Source organism: Oncorhynchus clarkii, chromosome 10, assembly GCF_045791955.1.
Source record: "Oncorhynchus clarkii lewisi isolate Uvic-CL-2024 chromosome 10, UVic_Ocla_1.0, whole genome shotgun sequence".
Taxonomy (NCBI): domain Eukaryota; kingdom Metazoa; phylum Chordata; class Actinopteri; order Salmoniformes; family Salmonidae; genus Oncorhynchus; species Oncorhynchus clarkii.
Window position 1 is genome coordinate 36446713 of NC_092156.1, and position 26302 is coordinate 36473014.

The following is a 26302-nucleotide window of genomic DNA, read 5'->3' on the forward strand; positions in this document are numbered from 1 at the left end:
GAAGCATGCGGGTGGAAACATCATGCTTTGGGGCTGTTTTTCTGCAAAGGGACCAGGACGACTGATCCGTGTAAAGGAAAGAATGAATGGGGCCATGTATCGTGAGATTTTGAGTGAAAACCTCCTTCCATCAGCAAGGGCATTGAAGATGAAACGTGGCTGGGTCTTTCAGCATGACAATGATCCCAAACACACCGCCCGGGCAACGAAGGAGTGGCTTCGTAAGAAGCATTTCAAGGTCCTGGAGTGGCCTAGCCAGTCTCCAGATCTCAACCCCATAGAAAATCTTTGGAGGGAGTTGAAAGTCCGTGTTGCCCAGCAACAGCCCCAAAACATCACTGCTCTACAGGAGATCTGCATGGAGGAATGGGCCAAAATACCAGCAACAGTGTGTAAAAACCTTGTGAAGACTTACAGAAAACGTTTGACCTCTGTCATTGCCAACAAAGGGTATATAACAAAGTATTGAGATAAACTTTTGTTATTGACCAAATACTTATTTTCCACCATAATTTGCAAATAAATTCATTAAAAATCCTACAATGTGATTTTCTGGATTTTTTTTCTAATTTTGTCTGTCATAGTTGAAGTGTACCTATGATGAACATTACAGGCCTCTCTCATCTTTTTAAGTGGGAGAACTTGCACAATTGGTGGCTGACTAAATATTTTTTGCCCCACTATATATGTATTATATATTTTCACATTCTTTAAAAAAATATTCAAGCTCTGTCTAGTTGGTTGTTGATCATTGCTAGACAGCCATTTTCAAGTCTTGCCATAGATTTCCAAGTAAATTTAAGTCAAGACTGTAACTCGGCCACTCAGGAACATTCACTGTCATCTTGGTAAGCAACTCCTGTGTAGATTTGGCCTTGTGTTTTAGGTTGTTGTCCTGCTGAAAGGTGAATTAATCTCCCAGTGTCTGGTGGAAAGCAGACTGAACCAGGTTTTCATCTAGGATTTTGCCTGTGCTTAGCTACATTCTGAAAAACTCCCCTGTCCTTAACAATTACATGCATACCCATAACATGATGCAGCCACCACTATGCTTGAAAATATGGAGAGTGGTACTCAGTAATGTGTTATATTGGATTTGCCCCAAACATAACACTTTGTATTCAGGACAAAGAGTTAATTGCTTTGCCACATTTCTTTGCATTATTACTTTAGTGCCTCGTTGCAATCAGGATGCATGTTTTGTAATATTTTTATTCTGTACAGGCTTCCTTCTTTTCACTCTGTCAATTAGGTTAGTATTGTGGAGTAACTACAATGTTGTTGATACATCCATCCTCAGTTTTATTCTATCACAGCCCAAAAAAACTCTGTAACTGTTTTAAAGTCACCATTGGTCTTTTGTTGAAATCCCTGAGCGGTTTTCATCCTCTCTGGCAACTGAGTTAAGAAGGAAGCTCGTATCTTTATAGTGACTGGGTGTATTGATACACCACCCAAAGTGTAATTAATAACTTCACCATGCTCAAAGGGATATTCAATGTATTTTTAAAATTGTATTTTTCCCTTCTATCAATAGGTGCTCTTCTTTGTGAGGCATTGGAAAACCCCCTGTCTTTGTGGTTGAATCTGTGTTTGAAATTCACTGCTTGACTGAGGGACCTTACAGATAATTGTATGTGTGGGACACAGAGATCAGGTAGTCATTCAACAATCATGTAAAACACTATTATTGCACACAGAGTGTGTCCATGCAACGTATTTATGCTTGCCATAATAAAAGGGTTGAATAGTTATTGACTCAAGATATTTCAGCTTTTCATTTGTAATTCATTTGCAACATTTTCAAAAAATCAAATTCCACTTTGACATTATGGGGTATTGTAGGTAGGCTAGTGGCAACAAAAAACATCTAAATTGAATCCATTTTAAATTCAGGCTGTAACACAACAAAATGAGAATAAAGTCAAGGGGTGTGAGTACTTTCTGAAGGCACTGTTAATACACAATTATATCCCATATAATCTAGCACTTCCCAAAGCACATATTTATTGCTATATTATTACTGGACTGTCTGTCCTAAACATATAAGTGATTTTTGGGGAACAAATATGTACAGTAATGTCTGTATATCACCTCTTTATTTAGCATTTTAATCTTTTTTATCCACATGATCTAGCTTGAACTTCCCTCATTGGGAAACACTATATACTCTAGTGTTCACAACCTCATTTACTGAACGTATTGAGAAAAGGCACCTAATCAAGTTCATCATTCTGTTTTTGCATAAGTCTGAGTTCCACATGGATTATGGGAATGAGAGGGACAGGGTATATAAAAGGCCTCTATAATCACAATCCTAATTTCAACCGTTTTCTAGTATGGCTCCAGAATGGGTTAAAAAAAACAACAACAAGACTACTAGGGTATAGATTCTAGAACGAGAGATATAGGTGATGTAGAGAAAAGGCATGGTATGATAGGACTTTTGATGATTGTAAATTGATTATGTGGGAGAGTGGCTGGTATTATAAAATGCGGCTGGGTGATTGTGGCATAAAGTCTAAAGGATACATGTCTATGAGCAACAGTAAAGGGAGGAAACGTCAGTCAGAGTCCTATGTATTCAGCAAGGAACACCACTAGCACCTTGGTGAGGTTCTCGATAGTCTGAGAATGGATGTGTTCCGCTGTGTCCTCCAGAGTGTGCATAAAGGAGGGGAAGGGCGTTGTGATCATGTGTAGGACTGGAACCCCTGCGGGCATAGAGGGGAGTGGGTGGGAATGGCAGAGAGACAGGGAAGGGGAGAAGACAAATGAGATAGGGTAGAGTGTAGGGGATGACAGAGAGACAGGGGAGGGGAGAAGACAAATGAGATAGGGTAGAGTGTAGGGGATGACAGAGAGACAGGGGAGGGGAGAAGACAAATTAGATAGGGTAGAGTGTAGGGGATGACAGAGGTTAATAGACGGAGAGATAAAAAAGGCAGATGGTAGATTAAGTTCTACAGGGATAAAACTAAAGCAGAGGGAGAACTCTCTGCAGATACAGTACAGTCATAAGGTCATAGTCTAATCAGCGGTGTAGATATCAGAGGCGGGTTAAGATTAAGGAGGACGTTCTTTTTTTATGAGCATGGCCTTATTTCTATTACAGCATATTTAATGACTGTCTGTCTTTCATATTCCATTCACCCAGTTCAATGTAACGTTGATATGTTTAGGCTACTACATGATACTTATATTTGCCCTATATCCATCATGAGGTTGTTACAACCTAGCCTACAAATGAAGTTTATAACGTAGGTGCAAAGGTCAAAAGACAAATTAGAGTACTGCCTGCATATAGCTGATCTAGGGTGTAATCATTAGTCCAAACAGTTGCAAAACTAAAACAAGAGTTTCTAGTGGACAAATTCAGGTAGGTCCATCCCCGTTTCATTCCGTTTTCTTCCATTTAAGAAACATTTTGCAACAGAATTGTCGGAATAAATACACCCCTGTTCAGCCGCACTGTCACACCCTGATCAGTTTCACCTGTCCTTGTTATTGTCTCCACCTCCTCCAGGTGTCGCTTGTTATCCCTGGTGTATATATCTCTGTGTTTCCTGTCTCTCTGTGCCAGTTTGTCTTGTATGTTCCAAGTCAACCAGTGTGGTTTTTCCTGTTCTCCTGCCTTTTCTATTCTCTTCTACTAGTCCTCCCGGTTTTGACCTTTGCTTGTTTTCTGTACCCGCCTGCCTGACCATTCTGCCTGCCCTGACCTCGAGCCTGCCTGCCACACTGTACCTCCTGGACTCTGAACTGGTTTTGACTTTTTGCCTGTCCACGACCATTCTCTTGCCTACCCCTTTTGGATATAATAAATATCAAGGACTTAAACCATCTGCCTCCCATGTATGCATCTGGGTCTCGGCTTGTGCCCATATAAGCAACCACAGTTCACTTTCATAGCAGCCACACAAACAGCATCATCACATTTACACGCTCTCTTCTCATATTTTCCCTTCACTTGTGGAGTTCAGTGCACAACACAACAGCTGTCATACCATAGCTGCTACACACAGCCTACATTGTTGTCACCATATTATCTAACTTCATAGTCAACATAGCTACTATAACTAATGCGTTAGTAAACCCACAATCCAATCCATGTGTACAATCACGCAGTAGTGTACAACAAGCAGTTTAGCAGTTACACTGGCAGGGCCCAGTGGCAATACACTTAGCTCACCTTGAATTGGACGTGTCGGATAGCCTTAGCCAGCTAGCTAACATAAATATCATTCCTCTCTGTTTGAGTCAGGTTGTTGAAGACGCTAAATTAGCTGCATTAGCTAGAGTAAGTCAAAGTGAAACTGAAAGAAAAATATATATTTCGCTCTGCTGCTTCTCCTTAATTTTGTACAAAATTAATTTGTTCAAAACTGTTAAACTATTGTCTTTCTCTCTCTTTGAGGCAACTACTCACCACATTTTATGCACTGCAGTGCTAGCTAGCTGTAGCTTATGCTTTCACTACTAGATTCATTCTCTGATCCTTTGATTGGGTGGACATGTCAGTTCATCCTGCAAGAGCTCTGATAGGTTGGAGGACGTCCCCCGGAAGTCGTCATAATTACTGTGTAAGTGTATGGAAGGGGGTGAGAACCATGAGCCTCCTAGGTTTTGTATTGAAGTTAAGGTACCCAGAGGAGGACGGAAGCTAGCTGTTCTGCTACATCATGGTGCTACCCTACAGGCTACTGTAGACCTTTATTGCAAAACTGTGTTTTAATCAGTCATTTGGTGACGTGAATATATTTAGTATAGTTTTACCTAAAAAGGAGATCTTGCAATATGTATCTTTTTTGGGTTACTTGACAAACATTTCATAGAAATGTGAGTTATAGATATGTCATACTCTAAGAAGCAGTAGATATGTTCTATATGCGCAATTTCTATGCTTTTTGCGTCTTTTACTTTAGGTTTTGTACACCATCTTTAAACAGCTGAAAATATTATGTTTTTGGTTATGTAAAATATATTTCACCACAGTTTAGATGGTACAATGATTCTCTACACCAGGGGTATTCAACTCTTACCCTACGAGGTCCGGAGCCTGCTGGTTTTCTGTTCTACCTGATAATTAAGTGCACATTGCAGTGGAAATTGCTTTGAGGTCCAGAATTGAGTTTGAGGGCTCTACACTAAACTTCACATAAACTGAAATTAGGCGAACTATTCAAATTTTAGCAACCAGGAAATAGCCAAGCGATTTCCGCATAGTGCATCTTTAATGTTTCACTATAAAATAAAATGAAATTCACTGAGTAGGATGGTCCTCCCCTTCCTCCTCTTAAGAGCCTCCACTTATATATTCATGGTGTACTGTTAAACGTCCATGCTTGTTAGTCAGTAAATGTGCCCTCTAACCATCTGCCTATCTATGTGGGTGTGCTCTCTCACCCTGCTGGAGGAATGGCACATGGTCGTCCTCCACAGGGCCTAGGTTTATGTCCTTCCTGAAGTAGCTCACCTCTCTGGGGTGGGAGGACAGCAGACCCAGCTTATGGAGCCTCCTCTCTAGCACACGGACATGACAGCCACCGCGGGCCATGGGGGGTGGAGAAGGGGTAAGCAGGGAGGAGAGAAAAAATGATGGAGGAAGAACAGCTCATTTCAGGTGTCTTATTACTTGTGCCTGAGTGGAATTATAGTCAGATCAGCACTGCAGAGCCTGGTCCTGTATTAGCATGAGTCAGTCATCCACCTACAAAACTCGCTGCCTTGCTCCCTGGCTCTTTCTGTCATTCTAGTGTCCCTCTACCTCACTATCTCCATTACAATATGTTTTTGCCCCATTACGATTACAGTGAGCAATGAGCGTGATAGTAATGAATTAATTTACCTGGCAATATAGGCAATTTTTGTGATACAGTATATGGAGTATACATTTTGAGAAGAGAGGTGGGGGCCGTACCTGCATATATCAGCTCATCAAACCAGCGAACAGTGTCGTCAAAGTGGTTGACAAACATAGGGTCAGGGGCACCAATCAGATCCAAAAGAACAAACAGGTCCTGCCATTCAACATACAGAACACGTAGCTAAGCAAAACATTAACTGCATACTACATAAGGCTTGGCAATGGAACATTGTAACAAACACTAACAAAGCCTCACCAAAGCATGTAACAGGGTGGTATGTTCAGCTCCTGGAGGGTGAGGTGTACGGGACATTTGTTCAGCAAGGTAACGTGAGCCGTACAGAGAGTCGGAGGGGCTCGGCTGATCAAACGCCTCATTACCATCAAAGAAGACCAACTGCAAAGTCACCTGTGACTTCTACCAGAGAGAAAAACAGACAGAAAGAAAGACTGATACAGGGGTTGGAGTGATACATTTTCTTGTAATATAACAAAAATGCTTAGAAAAATATATATTGGTCGAGTAATATGTGACTATCATACAATATCCTTTAAAATGCATTGCTTTTGATGCCAACATGGGAGATGTCCGGTGAGTGTTAATGATGTCTGTGCCTCAACCCATAAATGTCTGCAGTTTAATTTGGATATAAATGTTTGAATAATTGATGTGTGTGCATGGGTCAGACTCCAGATCTATAAATAGTCTGACATCCCGGGAGAGAGGCAAACATGTCAGAGGGTAGCCCAACCACACACTGAAGCCTCATCCTGGCATCAGTTTTCCGCAAATCCAACAACTTATATTCCCAGTGCAACCAGGAACTTAAAAGCATCTGTGAAGTCATCACTTTCATCCTTGCCCTCTGAAGCGTAGACTTGTCCTACAGTAGCAGAGCAGACACAGTATTTACCTGTTGTTTTAGCACTTTCAGGTGGACGTCCAGAGCAGTCACCAGCTCCAGTATCATGGCACAGGGGACGGCCGCGTCGCTGGCCCCTAGGAACCTCCTGAGAGGCCCGTCTGGGGTTTTGGAAGCTGGGAGCATAGCCTTGGAGTCGTAGTGGCAGGCCAGCAGCAGACGGCGCGGGGCCGAGGGGTCCAGGACTGCCAGCAGGTTGGAGAAGGTGATTATTCCCTTTGGGGTAGCAGAGTTGAAGGAGTCGACCTCCAACGACCAACCCGCTGACAGGAACTCTAGATGGCTGTAGATATGCTGTGGCATTCACAGAAAAAAACGGTGTGATTTTAATCTAAGGACATTATTTCAGAAAACAAAATGTTAATTGATACAATAACATGTAAGACTGTGATAAAGAGACACCAGTTCCACTTTAATTACAGACGTTCTACCCTGATGTCTCTTCCTGGAGTCAGTAGAGATCCTAACCTCACGCACCCTACGGCTGCCCCTGGTACCTGGCAGTCTCTCTACCAGGATGGGCCTCAGGAGAGAGTACCACAGTCTACCTGAATTCACCTGGCCCACCAGACGCTTGATCTGGGCCACAGTGGCCCGACGGGGGTTATGGGTCAACTGCAGAAAGGGAGGACAGCAGGAGAAAGAAGACAGTTGCAGTAGTTTTTTCACATATGCATTTTGAAAACCGTCAGTCACCAGGCAGAAAATACTGTTATTATTGAGCAATCAAAGATCTGACTTGAGGTAAATTGTCTGCCATCAGTGAAGTGTATATAGTTGAACATACTGGGTTAAGTGTTCCAGCTGGCTGGGGTATGTAGGCTGTAGCAGCAGCACCTAAAAAGTAGGCTACTCCTTAGGCTTAGTCCAATATTGGAAAACCGGAGGCTACAGTGCAGGAGCCATCACCTACCTTGTCCCTTATTAGGTCTGGCACACGAAATTGTGTGTTATCGTCCATATGAATACTGTCATCATCATCGCTTGTATCATTACTCGAGAAAGAAAATCCAAGTGTCAGAGCTATTGCCAGCATCCCACATAGGCATACGAGAAGCACCCGAACTCGGGACATCCGGAGCCGGTAGCAGCGTCCCAGTAGCAGCTTGGTGCCTGGAGAAGATCGGGGCTTCCGGGTGGTTCTCATAACTTGGAAGAACCGTTAGATTCACACAACAGTTCAGTCCGGTACAGAGCCTTTCTTAACTATGTGCGTTATAGTGCTTATGATTCCATGCTAGCGTATGGCAATGGAGAATAACGTTCATGACCGATTGAATTAATGAGGCCACTGGCTGCTTAGACTCGAGCCGAGCGTGGGCAAATAAACATGAAACAATTTATGACATCTATGATTTTCATTTAACACAATTTCATCAGGATAGGCTACAATTTAACAACAAGATACAGGCTATTTTACCTGAATGGAGCACTCATGCAGTCATGTTGGGACATACATGCAGCGGCGGATCTGTCCAATCAAATCTATCAACCACTGAGGTATAATAAACTATCAACGTCCGCACTAATCGCATATTGACCCCCGCCATATCGTCGTCGTTTCGTTATGGCCCCATTTTTAGTGCACACGCGGTGTTCTGTGTCTGCAGTTGGTGCATGAGCTCCGACCGCCTGCTGTGAAAATTGTACGCGAAAATGATTCAGGAGAAGGCTATCAATTGATGGAAAAATGAGACTGAAAATGTGCCTTGTTTATTTGGAAATGTATTATTTATTTGGAAATGTAAAAAAATGACAAGACTAGAATTGGAAAAAAAAGTCACACGTTAGCCCAAAAATATGAATGTATATGTGTATTGTTCTATCTATATCTGTACATTGCTGAACGAATTAATAAATTATTGATTTATTGATTGATATCTAGTGAACCAAACCACTGATTGGTTTGTCATGTAGGCAAAATATTTCCGCATGGTAGCATTAGAATCACATTTCTTAAAAGTCTTAGAACGTTCAATGTACCCGCTAGGATAGGTCTGTGTCTAGCCAATGACCTGCCTCGTGCGAAGGGATTGGTCTTTTCTTAACCAATGGGATGACATGACTAGCTGGCTAGAGAACAATCATTAAAAAAATAGATAGCCAATATTCTCTTTGCTGCTAAACTTCTTCTAGGTAAGTGACTGGCCATAATTTGTCACTAACATTTATTTCCACAGATATTAATATTTTTATAGTGTCTAATAATTCAAATGTATATTTATCTTGCTTATCTCTGCTCACCCTTCATATACAGTCATTGGCTCGCCCTCCCTAACAAAAAACGGGTAAGTTACCCATAAAGTTAGCTGGATAGTTGGATTGCTAACTAGCTAGCTAACGTTATATCAATTTTGCTATGCAATTAGCTCAACGTAACTTTGTTAATATATTTTTGTTAAAGCAGAGAGCAAGAGGCGAAGCATGTAGATAGACACTCATTGGTTAAAGGCGTGAAAATAATTAGCTAGACTGATGGATGGCAAACTTCAGCTAGCTAAGTTAACTGGCCAGCAAACTAACATTACCGCGCAAGGGACTGAACGTTAATTTTGCATCTTTGACGCCCCCTGTGGCAGATTTGAGCATGGCACAAGGACCCGCAGGCAGAGACGCGACTCGCAGGAAAAGGTACTTTTAGCTACTTAAATTGCCTGTTGCACGTCACTGTCAATAAGAATTATAAAAGAGACTTGAAGACATGAAAATTATCTACTGTAGCTAAGTAATGGGTACATTATCTTACAGTAAGGATCAGCTGGACTGGAGCACATGCTGGAACAACAGTCTGAAAGAGATTGCAGGCCTCCTGCCCATATCTAAGCCTAGGAATGGCCGAGGACTCACCAAGGTTTGTGCACAGACGATCTTGATTTAATTGTATTAATGGATTCCCTGTATGAGTATTTGTGTCCGTATGTGGGTGCATGGCTACAGTATGTCTGAATACAGTACGGTTACATTATGGTGGTGGGTGTTCCTGTGTGTGTCTCACCTCTAATCTATCTTCAGAAGGAGACTCTGGTCCACATGCTGCGCTATTTTGACTTTCTTCAGAGTAGGATCCAGACCCTGCAGAGCCGCTTGCCCCCCCACTGCATCCCCAAGCAGGAACCCGACACAGGTACAACCTCAAGCATCAAGACAAGTACAGACTACGTACCTGACTTTCATATCAATGCATTTACACTGTATGTGTGTGTGCATGTACAGGGTCTGAGAGTGAAGAGAACACCCTCTCTGATCCCTGCACCCCCCCTCACACTCTAAAGGCCAAGCGCAAATATTTTTTCAGCCGTTCCCGCAAGAGACCTGCCCCCACCTCAGGTACCAGACCCACACCTCCCCCCAACTACCCATGACATTATGTTCAACACTGTCAAAAGACTGTTGTAAGGTGACGAGAGTAGTTCTGTTAGTTACTTCAAGTATGATTACAAACTAGTTTTGTGTGTAATAACATCACACTAACCAGAATGGTGCTTTTCTGTTTGCTTAACTCAGAGGTGAAGGCAGAGCTTCAGGTGAACAGAAGGAGGTTGTACAAAGCTGTAGCCAATGGAAAAATAGTTTACCCAGAGGAGGGTGTGTCTGTCCCCATGTGGGGTGTGCATTCTGATTGGTCAGAGCTCCAGTCTAGTGATAGCCATGGGGCGTGGCCTGTGTATGACAGCGACTCCCAGCCGAGCTCCCTGGATTCAGGCTTCAGCCTAAATCAGCTGCTCCCCCTGAGCACGCCTCTGGAGGGTGAGTTAGGCTGGAGGGTCCCTAAGTGTTCTCTGGGCTATACATGACAGGTGTGTTTGGGACAAATGTTACTGAGTTGATGCCTCTGTCTTTTGGTCTCCCACAGGGAGCAGTGGGACTCTGTGGACTCCATCCCCAACAGAGAGAGGCCACTGCTTTGTTTGTGAGGACCGCACAGGCAACGAGAGCATCCCATCAGGGAGCGGGGTCCTAGACACTCCAACTACTCCAATTAATGGGTGGGTTTACATCCCTGTAGCCGCATGCCTGCCCTTTTTAGTGTAACTTAGTATAGTATTCATGTGAATATGTTTTCAACCCATATATACAGTTGAAGTCGGAAGTTTGCATACACCTTAGCCAAATACATTTAAACTCAGTTTTTCACAATTCCTGACATTTAATCCTAGAAAAAATTCCCTGTCATAGGTCAGTTAGGGTCACCACTTTATTTAAAGAATGTGAAATGTCAGAATAATAGTAGAATAATGATTTATTTCAGCTTTTATTACTTTCATCACATTCCCAGTGGGTCAGAAGTTTAGCATTTGGTAGCATTGCCTTTAAATTGTTTAACTTGGGTCAAACGTTTCGGTTAGCCTTCCACAAGCTTCACACAATAAGTTGGGTGAATTTTGGCCCATTCCTCCTGACAGAGCTGGTGTAACTGAGTCAGGTTTGTAGGACTCCTTGCTCCCACACACTTTTTTAGTTCTGCCCACACATTTTCTATAGGATTGAGGTCAGGGCTTTGTGATGGCCCCTTCAATACCTTGACTTTGTCCTTAAGCCATTTTGCCACAACTTTGGAAGTATGCTTGTGGTCATTGTCCATTTGGAAGACCCATTTGTGATCAAGCTTTAACTTCCGGACTGATGTCTTGAGATATTGCTTCAATATATCCACATAATTTTCCTTCCTCATGATGCCATTTATTTTGTGACGTGCACCAGTCCCTCCTGCAGCAAAGCACCCCCACAACATGATGCTGCCACCCCTGTGCTTCACTGTTGGGATGGTGTTTTTAGGCTTGCAAGCCTACCCCTTTTTCCTCCAACCATAACGATGGTCATTATGGCCAAACAGTTCTATTTTTGTTTCATCAGATCAGAGGACATTTATTAAAAAAAGTACAATCTTTGTCCCCATGTGCAGTTGGAAACCATAGTCTGGCTTTTTTATGGCGCTTTTGGAGCAGTGGCTTCTTCCTTGCTGAGCAGCCTTTCAGGTTATGTCGATATAGGACTCGTTTTACTGTGGATATAGATACTTTTATACCTGTTTCCTCCAGCATCTTCACAAGGTCCTTTGCTGTTGTTCTGGGATTGATTTGCACTTTTTGCACCAAAGTACGTTCATCTCTAGGAGACAGAAAGCTTCTCCTTCCTGAGCGGTATGACGGCTGCGTGGTCTCATGGTGTTTATACTTGCGTACTATTGTTTGTACAGATGAATGTGGTACCTTCAGGAATTTGGAAATTGCTACCAAGGATGAACCAGACTTGTGGAGGTCTACAATTTTTTTTCTGAGGTCTTGGCTGATTTCTTATGATTTTCCCATGATGTCAAACAAAGAGGCACTGAGTTTGAAGGTAGGCCTTGAAATACATCCACAGGTACACCTCCAATTGACTCAAATTATGTAAATTAGCCTATCAGAAGCTTCTAAAGCCATGACATCATTTTCTGGAATTTTCCAAGCTGTTTAAAGGCACAGTCAACTTAGTGTATGTAAACTTCTGACCCATTGGAATTGTGATACAGTGAATTATAAGTGAAATAATCTGTCTGTAAACAATTGTTGGAAAAATTACTTGTGTCGTGCACAAAGTAGATGTCCTAACCGAATTTCCAAAACTATACTTTGTTTACAATACATTTGTTGAGTGTTTGGAAAAGGACTTTTAATGACTCCAACCTAAGTGTATGTAAAGTTCCGACTTCAACTGTATGTGTTTCCAGGCCAGGATCACTTTTCCTGAAGGACCAAATGCTTGGGGTAATCCCACCCATGCGAGGGCGAAGGGAGCCCTTCCACAGCCCTGCTGCCACGCCCCAATGCCCTACCCTGCTGCCGCTGTTTGGGACTGGGGACAGTCTGAACCTCAGCCCCTCCCTCCTCACATCCCCTGCCCGGGGCCTCAGCCACTGCCTGTTGCCTGAGGGCCAGGAGGAGCTCCATGGTAACACTCCTTTTCATAACACACGCTCAATATTAAGCTGATTTAATATCATGTTAATGACCAGGGTATTTCTGCTTTATTTTGTTGGATACAAAAGAGACCCTGCCTGCCATTGAAGTATATTTGAAGTGTCTGACTTCAAATAGATTACGGGACGCTTGGTGTAGTGTGTAGTCTACCAAGTAGTGCAGTCTGTAAAATCTAATTGTAACTCGATTGGAAGGATTCCTCCAGCTATTAATCATATACATTCCTACTTACGTCTTCAGTTCCTGGTGCGAGAGAGAGAGAGAGTGAAACATAGCCAAAGGCCAACACACACTCATCTTTTTGCAGTGCTATTCGAGGATGTTTGGGTCACCCCTAAAACGACCCACACCAAAGTCTCCTGCCTGCCCTGCCATGACCCCAATGACTCAGTAAGCCTCATAGAATCATGTTTCCACAACACAAATGTTGAGTATATAGTATGTTAGGTACTAGTGTTGTGTTCAATATCAATACCAGGTTTAGTATCACAATACTCAATACCAAAACGATAGAACAGTGTTAAAAAAACAAACAACATATTAGCCAAAGACACAGAATGGCACCTGATTCGACAGATAAACTCAGCTACTGCTCTGTTCAATCGCTGGGCATCTTTTGAGGTCAATATAACAATAAATGATACATCTCTATTGATAAACTGGGTAAATCAGGATGTAGCCTAGGCCTATCCACCATACAGGTGAATTCATATTCAATAGGAGTGTGTGCATGCATTGAGTTATTGAGCTTGTTTTGGCTGATTTCATGGGGCTACAGATGAAAAACAATTTCCCTTCCATTTGGGACTTATTTTATTATACTGATCAACAACATTTGCATAGAAGTAGCATCTTTTATAAAAAATGTGCGCTGTCTCTTTAACCAGTAATGGCGTCATTCACAAGGCAAGAGGTTTGGAGCAGAGTCAGTTTGCTGAGGCAATAAATCATCTTTGGGAGAGACGTAAGAGAGTGAATTAATAAGGTTTTTGGTGGCAATCAGCTTTTGCGTTATTGTTTCTATATTATCACAAACGAAGTACAAGGGTAATGAATTGATGTTACCTTTAGCTGTCAGCTAGCCAGCAAAGTTACCTGTAGCTCCCAGCTTTGTAGGCTATCTTGCATTGTAAAGTGTTCTTGCCTGTATGGACATTGTTTTGCAAACGGAGCTAAAATGATGCAGCCCAGACTCTCAGTGCAGGCTAGCAGTGAGTAGGTGGATCAGGTACGGTGCACGCTATAATAAGGGGTCTGCTGTGCTAGTAGACAGGCTTAATCCGTGAGACACATTTGACAGCAGTACCGAAAGTAACAAAAATTATACTACTGAACTGTTTTTCATGTTCTACTATCCAGATGTGTCGGTATATCGTGCAAAACAATTAAGGAAATGGGTATGTTCAGCTTAATGATAAAGCCACTATTCCCCCTAGATGTCAGAGGGTGAAGCTGAAGTCAGGCATGGCAGAGGAGGGTGGCTGTCCTCCCTGAGTGAGGGGGAGGAAGGGGACGTCACCTGGACCCCCAAGCAACAGCAAGTCCCTCTGAAGTCAAAGACCAGTAGCACAGGACGGCACCGCAGAGCCAATGCTTCCACCAAGGGCCCCCCTCGCACCCCTCTTAACCTGAAGAAGAAGTGTGTCAACGGCTTCATAATGTTCTGCCGCATCAACAGGAAGACCTACCTCCGGTGAGTGACTCCTGACCTTTATCCCCATCACCCTGTGTTTCAGCTTGATGTACTGTACCTCTGTGTGTCTGTAACTAAGATGGATGCCATGTCTTTGAACAGTACCCACCCTGGCACCCCGTCTACCGTGGTTACCAAGGAGCTGGCCAGCCTGTGGCACGTCATGCCCAAGCAGGAGAGGCGTGTCTATTGGTCAGTAACTTTCTTATTGTGTCTGTCTCTTTACTTACAATTGGAATTTCTCAGTTTTACAGAGGAGCTTGTGTAATCTCTCTCAGTCTGAAGGCTCGCCACTTCAGCCGCCAGCAGAACCGTAACGTGAGGAGTGAGTTGGTGGAGGGAGGCGGGGAGGAAGAGGACTGTGTACCCAGCCCCCTCCACATGCTGCTGGCCCAGAGAGACCTGTGTGCTGCAGCCAGAGGAGGCCCCTAGAGTAGCTACCTCCACACACACTGACCCTTCACTGACCATATGCATCTAGCATTGGATGTCCATATTTATACTGTATCTGTCCATATTCAAACCAACAAAATTGTTTATTTAAGAAACACCGTATGAGTTAATTATGAAGTTCTTTGGAGTTTAAATTATATTCTCAAACGCAGACACTTAATCTCTGTCTAGCACAGTGGTTCTCAAATTATATACGTTTTTTAAAGGAAGTCAGTCCAACTTTAAACTGACTCTTGAAGTTGTAATAGTAGAATTAGGTACTGAAATTAGGTAGTGAATCATCAGTTCCTCTTGTCATGTCAGTCATTGCATACCTTATAGAGCTATTTATAACTTGTCAAATGTCCAGATCAACTAGTCCATGTCAGCTAACGGTTTTTTTATTTAGGTTTTTTAGCCCATAGATTTTGTTGTAATTTTTTTGTCACTCCAATACATGGCAAAATGTATAGAAGTGCTAGATAATTTGTCTTAAAACTGCAACATTTTCTTTGCACCCCATGACAAAATGTATAGAATTGCAAAAAAGAAGCTGTTCCCCAATGCTGGAAGGGGGGCCAGAGTGAAAAGGTTTGGGAACCCCTGGTCTATAGCACACCACATTTAACTGTTACTTTTTGTTTTCTGCCTCATGTTAAAGTTATTTATACAACATGTTCAAACGTGGTTTTACAGGTATTATTGAGAACCATTTTAGTAGGAAGTGTTGTATTTACATGAAGTGATGTCTTCCCGTGGGTTATAATGCCAAGGCAGTGTTTTACTAGTCATGTCATCCTGAAGTTTATTTCATCAATCAGTCTATATTTATGATCATAAGGGCCAAAGAAATTCCAGGCTACACAGTATGCAGCACATAAATCACTTGCCCCATGGACTGACCATTTTATTTATTACCTATTTATACACACTGCGTTTATTAATATGTGTGGAATGTCTGTGTTTCTCTATTACACATTGTGTAAATTCCTGTTTTTACAAGGCAGGTAAGAACTGAAGTCTTACCATTGTATTGAGTTATTCAAATTGTCAATTGGAAGTTTGCTGAAGTGTTTCTATGTGTGGTGTCACAATATGTTAAGATGTTCTGTAAATTAAAGTTATTCAATTGTTACTACTTTGAGTTATTTGAGACAAATGAAACAAGTGAACATTTGAGATGCCATACAATATGTTATTTTAGATTATTACAAATATAACAATCATTCTTTAAACAAAACAACACTAAAAGTCACATTGCACGGCTCAGTTTTTCATCTAAAGTCAAGACCACTGTGCCCTCAAACAACATGGTAGTCGTTTAGAAGTTATTATCACTTGACTTTGGGAATCTCAGATTGCAGTATATTCAAAGCGCTGGTAATACAATCAGGTAGTTAATTACTTAGCCTTTTTCATACCAGAATTTACTAAACGAGAAATAATGTGAACAGGCAATCTATCAAGGTACAGAGCAGCAGGTCTCTAGCCCAGGCGTTCTTAAGATTTCTAAGCTCGAGACCCAAATGTACTGTCCTCGAATGACCCAAATTGAGAAGAAATAGAGTGCGATTATAAATGTTTATTCATAACTTGCGACCCAACTCTTATGTTCGGGGCCCACTTTGGGTACCAAACCATAGTTTAAGAAACCCTGTTGCTAGTCAATTCAAGGTGTCGTGTCGATTCCAATACTAGGAAATTACATATGTTTTGTGACATGTTATTTCGCTAGACAGAGATATGGGTTAAATGAATGAGACTGATTTGATTCAAAATAGACCGATTTTCATACCCGCTATAGAAATTACATCTATCTCCAACGCGTGGGGGCTGTGATTTAGCTGGTCTAGTAAACAGGACATCCTGAGTTCAAATCGCAGCTGTGCCTTTCTTTTTACCCATTGGCGGAGAAGGTCAGAGGGGAGGGATCTCTGGTTTTCTCATCCAATGAGTTTTGAGAAGTAGGCGAGGCGAGAGGGGAGAGGACGTGAGGAATATGCAATTGAGATATTCCAATTTCATCGAAAAAGGGCACTTTTTGAAAGAGTTAAAACGTACCAACTGTGTAAAGTTGAACTGGCAAACAACTCAAGCATTTAGCCAGCTTGTACACGTCACTTTCCCAGCATAAATATCCCATATAAGCAAACTCCTGTAGCTCGCTGTGATCTTATAGTGGTCAGTACTCTGCATTGTGACCTCGGAAATCCTGGTTCGAATCCCGGTCACGGCATTGCTATACAGAATGTCATGGCGAAAGGCCCTTACTTTGAATGAGTTTAAACTTACTGTGTAAACTAAGAAACTCTGCCATTTGATAAAGTCCCCCAGCTCATGGTAGCTTAATGACTTACACAAACTGATTCATCTGCTATTTCAAAGGTTCGTATGATTTTTAAAATCAAAACCCAAATGGGAAATGTACTGTCCTCGAACAACCCAAATGAAGAAGAAATAGGGTATGATTCTAAATGTTTACTCATAACTCGCAACACACCTCTCACATGCTCAGGGCCCACTTTTGTTCCCAAACCATAGTTTAAGAAACCCTTTTGCTAGTCAATTTAAGGTGTCCGTATCGATTCCAATATTATGAAATTACATCTGTTATTTTGACATGTAATTTTGCAAGACAAAATTATGGGTTAAATGAAAATGACTGTGTTGATTCAAAATAGTTGTGGGTTTTCATACCCACAATATAAATTACAGCTATGGGTGCTGTGGCTTAGTTGGTTTAAAGTACCTGTCTAGTAAACAAGATATCCTGAGTTCAAATCTTAGCAGTGCCTTCTTAAATATTTTATTGTACCCATTGGTGGAGAAGGTCAGAGGGGATGGGCCTCTGGTTTTCTCATCCAATGGGGTTTGACAAGCAGGAGAGGTGAGAGGACATGAGAATTACACAACTGAAATATTCCAATGTCATGGAGTTAAAACGTACCAACTGTGTAAAGCTGAACTGGCTAACAACTCAAGCATTTAGCCAGCTTGTACATGTCACTGTCCCAGCATAAGTAACCTCCACAAGCAAACTCTGGTAACTCGCCGTGATCTGTCCTCTTTCTCTGATCACATTTTGAAGACAATTTACATTTGTAAACTCTGTTTCAAGGTACTATCTTTGTTGAAACCATTTTTTTCTCTACTCCTCTTTTCAAATCATCTCTCTCTCCTCTTAGTGTCGCTGGTCATTCTCTCTCTCTAGGCATCATTCCTGGGGCCATGTTGAACAACAGGCTGAGTTTACGGAGCTGTTCGTTGGATGAAAGAGACTCCTCCCACAGGCGCTGGTTGGTCTCTCTCAGAATCGTCACTTCCTCCATCAGGGCTACTTTATCCTCCCTTTCCTGACCGTCACAGAGAGAGAGGTCATGGGGTTATTTAAAAGGAGATGGTGAAGTGGTTGAAATTGATTTAATGATGAGAGATGGGGGTTGTGTATCTGAGGCGGAAGTGTCGCACCTTCTCCAGGTTGCTCTCCAAGTGTCTCAGCAGCGCCTCCAGGTGGTGAAGTCTTGACAGATCACTGGTCACTTCACTGTAGAGAAGCAAAACATCTTGTTAATAAAGAATAACTTCAACACAAACTTCATGAGGGGAAAAAAACAAATGTGCTGAAGCTGAATTAAAATGCATAACTCTATAAATGGCACACTCCAAACTTATCCACGTCTGTTTGAGAATTCATATCTTACAGGACTTAGGGTCATTAAGTCAGAGTACAGCCATTATGAGTGTGTGTCCAGTAAAGGGAATGGGACCATAGAGAAAGAGAGTGTGTGTACTGTACCTTCTTAATGTGGGCTGGGCATTGTAGCCCTGAGGAGGGTAGTGATTAGGTGGGCAAGCAGCAGTTCCACCCTCTGATCCATGCTTCTTGGACTTGCTGGGAGGAATGGGCTCCACTGTCCTCTTTGCTACAAGCATAAAAAATTAACGCAACATACACTGATATCACAAAAAAATCATTGCATATTATAATTTGGTCTAAAATGCCTTGCTCCTCACAAACATTCATAGGCAAACTCAGGCACATAGACATGCTTCTTGCACACACAGTCTCCTACCTTCATAGGCCTTGGCAGCATTGACAAGTTTGCTCCACTCCAGGCCCCAGGAAGGGGCCAGTAGGGGGATGTGCCCAGGGTCCCATCCCTCTGTCAAAGACAGCTCAGAGGCAGACAGATCTTCAAGCCCCTCCAGTTCTGGGCAGTTAGAGACTGGGGAACATGCCAGACTGGAATCCAGGGGACCACTGCCGAGGCTGATCTCTGTAGAGAGGCTATGACGGCAGGACTAAAGGACAGAGCTGTGGTCAGTTAAATGAGTACACTATTGAAATCAATTTTAGAATAAGGCTGTAACGTAACAAAATGTGGAAAAGGTCTAGGTTTCTGATAACTTTCCGAAGGTGTGTGTTTGTATATACTTTGTAAGCATTAGTATGTGAATGTTGCTGTTAATATGTTTACTATACAGTATATTTTTATCTTATCCAACTTGCCACAACTGAACTACCTTCTGGAAAAATAAAGTAATTACAGTGCCTTGCGAAAGTATTCGGCCCCCTTGAACTTTGCGACCTTTTGCCACATTTCAGGCTTCAAACATTTTTTTGTGGAGAATCAACAACAAGTGGGACACAGTCATGAAGTGGAACGACATTTATTGGATATTTCAAACTTTTTTAACAAATCAAAAACTGAAAAATTGGGCGTGCAAAATTATTCAGCCCCTTTACTTTCAGTGCAGCAAACTCTCTCCAGAAGTTCAGTGAGGATCTCTGAATGATCCAATGTTGACCTAAATGACTAATGATGATAAATACAATCCACCTGTGTGCAATCAAGTCTCTGTATAAATGCACCTGCACTGTGATAGTCTCAGAGGTCCGTTAAAAGCGCAGAGAGCATCATGAAGAACAAGGAACACACCAGGCAGGTCCGAGATACTGTTGTGAAGAAGTTTAAAGCCGGATTTGGATACAAAAAGATTTCCCAAGCTTTAAACATCCCAAGGAGCACTGTGCAAGCGATAATATTGAAATGGAAGGAGTATCAGACCACTGCAAATCTACCAAGACCTGTCCGTCCCTCTAAACTTTCAGCTCATACAAGGAGAAGACTGATCAGAGATGCAGCCAAGAGGCCCATGATCACTCTGGATGAACTGCAGAGATCTACAGCTGAGGTGGGAGACTCTGTCCATAGGACAACAATCAGTCGTATATTGCACAAATCTGGCCATTATGGAAGAGTGGCAAGAAGAAAGCCATTTCTTAAAGATATCCATAAAAAGTGTTGTTTAAAGTTTGCCACAAGCCACCTGGGAGACACACCAAACATGTGGAAGAAGGTGCTCTGGTCAGATGAAACCAAAATGTAACTTTTTGGCAACAATGCAAAACGTTATGTTTGGCGTAAAAGCAACACAGCTCATCACCCTGAACACACCATACCCACTGTCAAACATGGTGGTGTCAGCATCATGGTTTGGGCCTGCTTTTCTTCAGCAGGGACAGGGAAGATGGATAAAATTGATGGGAAGATGGATGGAGCCAAATACAGGACAATTCTGGAAGAATTGGAGTCTGCAAAAGACCTGAGACTGGGACGGAGATTTGTCTTCCAACAAGACAATGATCCAAAACATAAAGCAAAATCTACAATGGAATGGTTAAAAAATAAACATATCCAGGTGTTAGAATGGCCAAGTCAAAGTTCAGACCTGAATCCAATCGAGAATCTGTGGAAAGAACTGAAAACTGCTGTTCACAAATGCTCTCCATCCAACCTCACTGAGCTCGAGCTGTTTTGCAAGGAGGAATGGGAAAAAATGTCAGTCTCTCGATGTGCAAAACTGATAGAGACATACCCCAAGCGACTTACAGCTGTAATCGCAGCAAAAGGTGGCGCTACAAAGTATTAACTTAAGGGGGCTGAATAATTTTGCACGCCCAATTTTTCAGTTTTTGATTTGTTAAAAAAGTTTGAAATATCCAATAAATGTCGTTCCACTTCATGATTGTGTCCCACTTGTTGTTGATTCTTCACAAAAAAATACAGTTTTATATCTTTATGTTTGAAGCCTGAAATGTGGCAAAAGGTCGCAAAGTTCAAGGGGGCCGAATACTTTCGCAAGGCACTGTATATTCTATTTCTTTAAATACTGTCTCTTTTTTTGTTTGAGGTGCATCCGCCTGGGAAGGTGCAGGTAAGAGTGTGACTTGTCATGTGGCTGGTTGTTAGTTTTTACTGTCTGACTACGTTGAGAGAATATATTTGATTATTCTTGATTTGATTATGAATGAATGTTTAGGTAGTTCTTCCCTCGACCCTGCACTGGTCCAGAACCTGTTTTTGTTTGTATATTTCATTGTGTGCTTCTTGTCCTTTAACTAGGTTTTAAAGAGAAGTCTGTGGTTTTGACTAATGGTGGGGGAGAAAATAAAACCTGTTGACATCTTTATCGGAGGCAGAGTTCCCAATGCTCTTGTTTAACTAAACCTGTGGTGTAGAATTGGCTACATTTATTTTCCTATCGCCTCACTTGTGCATCTATGATGTTTCTAGATGGCAGCCCAATTCCGCTCATTTTCACTAATTGGTCTTTTGACCATCAGGTCAGCTCTGAAAAATATCTGCTGTGAAAAGATCTGACGTGATTGGTCAAAAGACCAATTAGTGGAAGAAATATCAGAATTGGGCAGCCTGTGTAAACGCAGCTGATGTGTGCCTAACTCACTGCATCCCTCCCTGAGTCCTCTGTGTCCAGTATGATGAGCCTCAGTTCGTCCTCTAGGTTAGTTGTCTTGTGGGTCTGTCGTGGAGAGGGCGGGCCGCGCAGAGAGGCCAGGACACGCGGCTGACCCAACACGTTCTGGGACGTCATGTCCACCTGTCTGCTTACAGAGTGGTACAGTTACTCAGTAATCAATCTCAACACACTGCAACTCCCGTCTGGATCAACTCAATAGAAATACTCCTGTCAATTCAGATGTCAAAATATCTAAATATTACAGAACTAGAATTATTCTAAATCAATGAATTACACATTAATGAAGTACTTGGTACTGGCACTATACAACAACTGCATTAATATAGAATAACTCTCTCCTCATGCTCAAACTCACAGAAACACTCACCTCTTGATTCTGTTACTGTGAGGGCTGTTAGTCTTGATGGTGTTGTCTGTATTGGTGTTGTCCTTGTGCTGCCAGGTTGTGAGTCTCCTATAGATTGGAGTGGGACTGAAGCTTGGCTGGTAGACAGGCTTTTGACTGCGACTTGGCTGGTGCTGCTGCTTAATGACCTGCTGCTGGTTTGGTCTGGGTTGCTGGCTCTGGTGCTGCTGCTTAATGACCTGCTGCTGGTTTGGTCTGGGTTGCTGGCTCTGGTGCTGGACAGGGTGGTTGGAATCCGAGGGGCTGGATGTAATAGTGGCTCTAAGCATGCGAGGTTTGTCCACTGTGGTAGCGTTATATCCCTGAGGGCTGCTGTAGACACTGAAGGCAAAACAAACACACACATACCATATCCACGGGTACAGCACAGACACACAGAGCAGCACATACAAAAACACACCACAAACACAGCAGACAGAGACACACCAAGTAAATGCACACACAGTGGTGACGTGAAAACTCACACACGGCATGCATAGACATTTTCTAATTAAATTTCAACACCATTGAGACTTACCCAAGCATGAATCCAATAATTTATTGCTGCCACGATGCCCCACCCAGTGTGTTTTTATAAGTTATGTGTCATATGGTGATGGTAGAGGGGAGGGTGTGTCCCACGTTTCCCCTAATCCTCCCCTCCCTGGGACCCTGCGGCTCTCAGCTGACCTGGAATCCGCACACATATAAATCTATACCCCACCAAGGTCCCTCCCACTAGGGTCTCTGTCTCACTACGCCTGTCTCCCACCGGTGTGTCCCTTTCCTCCCTCCTTCCCGTCTCTCACTCCCCATGTCTCACCCACCAGGGTGTCCCACCCTCACTCCCCCTGTCTGTTACTCACCAGGGTCTGAAGACAGGCAGTGCTCTGCGGGGCAAGGGCAGGGGCAGGGTATGGGCGTGGTAGCTCTGACACTGGTTGGTCCCCCCTCTGCTCCCAGTGCTGGGTCTCTGTGGAGGGGGGCTGTATGTGCCCCAGCCATGCAGGGACCTCTGGGGGGCCCTGGGACAGGCATAGTGGGACTTGGCCTCCTGAAGTTGTTGAGTGTCATCTTGGGAGTACAGATTAGATGTGTCAACGTCTCTGCCACTGAAGAGGATGTCCAGCCCAATCCCCTGGTGAACCCCCCTCTCACCAAACCAGCCCTTGTGGGTAGGGCTATAGGAGGCCATCATGGAGAGAGAGTCACTGCTGGGTGGCACCTCCAACTGAGAAAGAGTGAGTGTTTGACAGAGGTAATGGTTGGTATGTTCCACAGCACCTATGGGGGAATGTACGACCAGACTGGTTTGAAAGTGTAAAACAGAGTGAGGGAAAGAGAAATACATAATCAAAAGCCAACGGTAAAATGTAAAACATGCATGTACAATATAACCGCTAACAGTGTGTGTGTGTGGCAGTACGAAGCAGCCTTCTTCAGCCCTAACCTTGTACAGTCTTTAGGAGTCTCATATAGCCGTCTCATTTGCTATATGAGAGGAGGGGCTGTCCAGAGCCACCCTAGAAAAGGCACGGCTATATGCTCTGGGCCTGAGGAATAAAGGGCTGATGGTTCATGTGAGTGTAGTCAGTGCTCCCTTTGTTCACACCAAGCTGCATTATACTTCACTTGGATCCACAGCTCTGGATTGCACTGAATAGCACAGATTGAACAAATCAATGTTTAAGGAATTTGTTCCTACATTGTCACCAATTGTTTTTTTCTGCTTAACCTTGTATTTTGCATTAATATCAATCCATTATTTTCCAGTCCATTTTAACATCCCAACCACAAAGCATGCATCAACCAAATCAATGACCATTCTTCTGGTCATTTTTAGTGAACAGGTTGTAACACTTTATTGTTGCAAAGTGTATTGACTAACCCTCACAGGTTAGTGCCCACAGGCCTCATAGCAGCACATAACAAATAGCAGGTGGTCAAGACTACCAGCAAAATTCCCTAAAGCATCCCTCAATCATGACCACTCGCAAAACAGTAGGATAGCTTTTGTCAAGTACATAGACTATGTAATCAGTCCCTTTTTGTCAAGTACATAGACTATGTAATCAGTCCATTTTGTCAAGTACATAGACTATGTAATCAGTCCCTTTTTGTCAAGTACATAGACTATGTAATCAGTCCCTTTTGTCAAGTACATAGACTATGTAATCAGTCCCTTGTGTCAAGTACATAGACTATGTAATCAGTCCCTTTTGTCAAGTACATAGACTATGTAATCAGTCCCTTTTGTCAAGTACATAGACTATGTAATCAGTCCCTTTTGTCAAGTACATAGACTATGTAATCAATACATAAACTATGTAATCCCTTTTGTCAAGTACATAGACTATGTAATCAGTCCCTTTTGTCAAGTACATAGACTATGTAATCAGTCCATTTTGTCAAGTACATAGACTATGTAATCAGTCCTTTTTGTCAAGTACATAGACTATGTAATCAGTCCCTTTTGTCAAGTACATAGACTATGTAATCAGTCCCTTTTGTCAAGTACATAGACTATGTAATCAGTCCATTTTGTCAAGTACATAGACTATGTAATCAGTCACCACTGATGATCAACGGTTGAATGCAAGGTAACAAAATACAACAGACAATTTGTCAGCCCTCACCTGCACATGCTAAAACACATTCTAAAGAAATCCGGGTATAACTTGTAGAGGAAAAACAGAATACTTACCTCTCCCAAGTGTCAATGAGCCAGTTCACATATCCTCAATGGGCTCACAGTGCTCTTTGTCTTTTTGTGTGTGTGTGTGTGTGCGTGCGTGTGCGTGCGTGCGTTCGTGCGAGCGCGTGCGTGCATGTGTGTGTGTACGTGACACAAGCTCCTATAGAATTTCATTTTTTGACATTTCATGACATGCTATTTTGGCTCTAAATATTTGCTGAGTAAACCATGTATTCATTCCTGAGTGGGCTCAGGAGTGGTGCAGCGGTCTAAGGCACTGCATCTCAGTGCTAGAGGACGTCACTACAGACCCTGGTTCAATCCTGGGCTATATCACAACCGGCCGTAATCGGGAGTCCCATAGGACGGCACACAATTGGCCCAGTGTCGTCTGGGTTAGGGGAGGGTTTGGCCGGGGTAGGCCGTCATTGTAAAATATTTCAAATTCATATAGTAGCATCAAATTCTATGAAGTCCATTGAATTAAAAACAAGATTGTTGGCGCAGAGCTATTAAACAGATCTGTCAGTTGTTTTAATTTCCTACATTTGCAATGTCCATTAATTTTCTTCCTCTCTTCCCATCCAGTTTACTTCACTAATCCACAAAACCAACCCATTGTCTGTGCTATCAAACCCACAACAATAGCATTCCAATTACACATTCTTTGTCGCAATGATTCTATGATTCTGTATGACCATCATGACGCGGTAAAATGTATAAATTCATGAAAAGGACAGTGGGTAAAGCATGTGACTAGTCGCTTAGGATATGCGTGGGAGAGCTCAAATTACAATAAATATGGGATGAGGAGGCTGGTGGGAATGCGCTATAGGAGGACGGGCTCATTGTAATGGCTGGAATGGAATAAATGGCCTGGATTCAAACATCTAGAAAGCCCATTTGACTCCGTTCCAAATATTATATTCCAGCATTAGAATGAGCCCGTCCTCTTATAGCTCCTCCCACCAGCCTCCTCTGATGGGATCAATTAAAACAGTTATACCAGACTGGAAGACCTTTATATCACAACTGAAACAAACCATACAGGTAAAAAGTTTAAAGCTTAAAGCGAGAGTCCTTAGTTGAAACAATAACAAAGCGGACACCCAACCTCTATTTTGGTAAAAAGCTATGGGAAGGGCCTGGAGAAATGTGACCTTGGATACAAGGACTGACCATTCATGATATAAAAATTATAATTTTAACGATGTTTTGAGGCTATAAAGTGTTTGTTTACATGTACATTGTTTACAGAGTAAAACAAGCTTACATTTTGGGTTATGATGGGGTATGACAGTTTGACTATGCTTATGAGGCATTTCTAAGTGAAATTCTTCAAGAATCAATGGGTAAACATACTGAACAAAAATGTAAATGCAACATGCAAATCTGTTACTGAGTTACAGTTCATATCAGGAAATCTGTCAATTGACATAAATTCATTAGGCCCTAATCTATGGATTTCACATGACTGGGCAGGAGGGCAGCCATAGGTGGGTCTGGGAGGGCAGCCATAGGTGGGTCTGGAAGGGCATAGACCTACTCACTGGGGAGCCAGGCCC

The 26302-nt window shown here is 42.5% G+C and overlaps 3 protein-coding genes across 5 annotated transcripts; 1 reads left to right on the forward strand and 2 right to left on the reverse strand.

Moving 5' to 3' along the window:
- Nucleotides 1-681: 681 nt before the first annotated feature.
- On the reverse strand, nucleotides 682-9923 carry LOC139418394 (glutaminyl-peptide cyclotransferase-like protein). The gene is made up of 6 exons (XM_071167795.1): nucleotides 9785-9923; nucleotides 6781-7083; nucleotides 6123-6284; nucleotides 5921-6020; nucleotides 5407-5523; nucleotides 682-2714 (listed from the first exon to the last, which is right to left on the reverse strand). Exons 2-6 carry the CDS (start codon nucleotides 6913-6915, stop codon nucleotides 2569-2571), a joined length of 660 nt encoding a protein of 219 aa, XP_071023896.1. The 5' UTR covers nucleotides 6916-7083; nucleotides 9785-9923; the 3' UTR covers nucleotides 682-2568.
- LOC139418395 (meiosis initiator) lies at nucleotides 9377-15894 on the forward strand. The gene is made up of 11 exons (XM_071167796.1): nucleotides 9377-9420; nucleotides 9538-9640; nucleotides 9802-9913; nucleotides 10003-10116; nucleotides 10294-10536; nucleotides 10643-10775; nucleotides 12500-12720; nucleotides 13057-13139; nucleotides 14186-14442; nucleotides 14545-14634; nucleotides 14721-15894. Exons 1-11 carry the CDS (start codon nucleotides 9377-9379, stop codon nucleotides 14872-14874), a joined length of 1554 nt encoding a protein of 517 aa, XP_071023897.1. The 3' UTR covers nucleotides 14875-15894.
- Nucleotides 15895-17564: 1670 nt separating this feature from the next.
- LOC139419532 (signal-induced proliferation-associated 1-like protein 3) lies at nucleotides 17565-24806 on the reverse strand. Of its 3 annotated transcripts, none has more exons than XM_071169494.1 (8): nucleotides 24747-24806; nucleotides 22909-23326; nucleotides 22025-22384; nucleotides 21625-21781; nucleotides 18948-19176; nucleotides 18671-18797; nucleotides 18343-18418; nucleotides 17565-18227 (listed from the first exon to the last, which is right to left on the reverse strand). In XM_071169494.1, exons 2-8 carry the CDS (start codon nucleotides 23238-23240, stop codon nucleotides 18069-18071), a joined length of 1440 nt encoding a protein of 479 aa, XP_071025595.1. In that variant the 5' UTR covers nucleotides 23241-23326; nucleotides 24747-24806; the 3' UTR covers nucleotides 17565-18068. The 3 variants fall into 3 exon arrangements, with proteins under 3 accessions (XP_071025595.1, XP_071025594.1, XP_071025593.1); XM_071169493.1 differs by lacking the exon at nucleotides 24747-24806 and having other exon boundaries at nucleotides 22025-22191; nucleotides 22243-22384; nucleotides 22909-23455; XM_071169492.1 differs by lacking the exon at nucleotides 24747-24806 and having other exon boundaries at nucleotides 22909-23455.
- Nucleotides 24807-26302: the final 1496 nt, after the last annotated feature.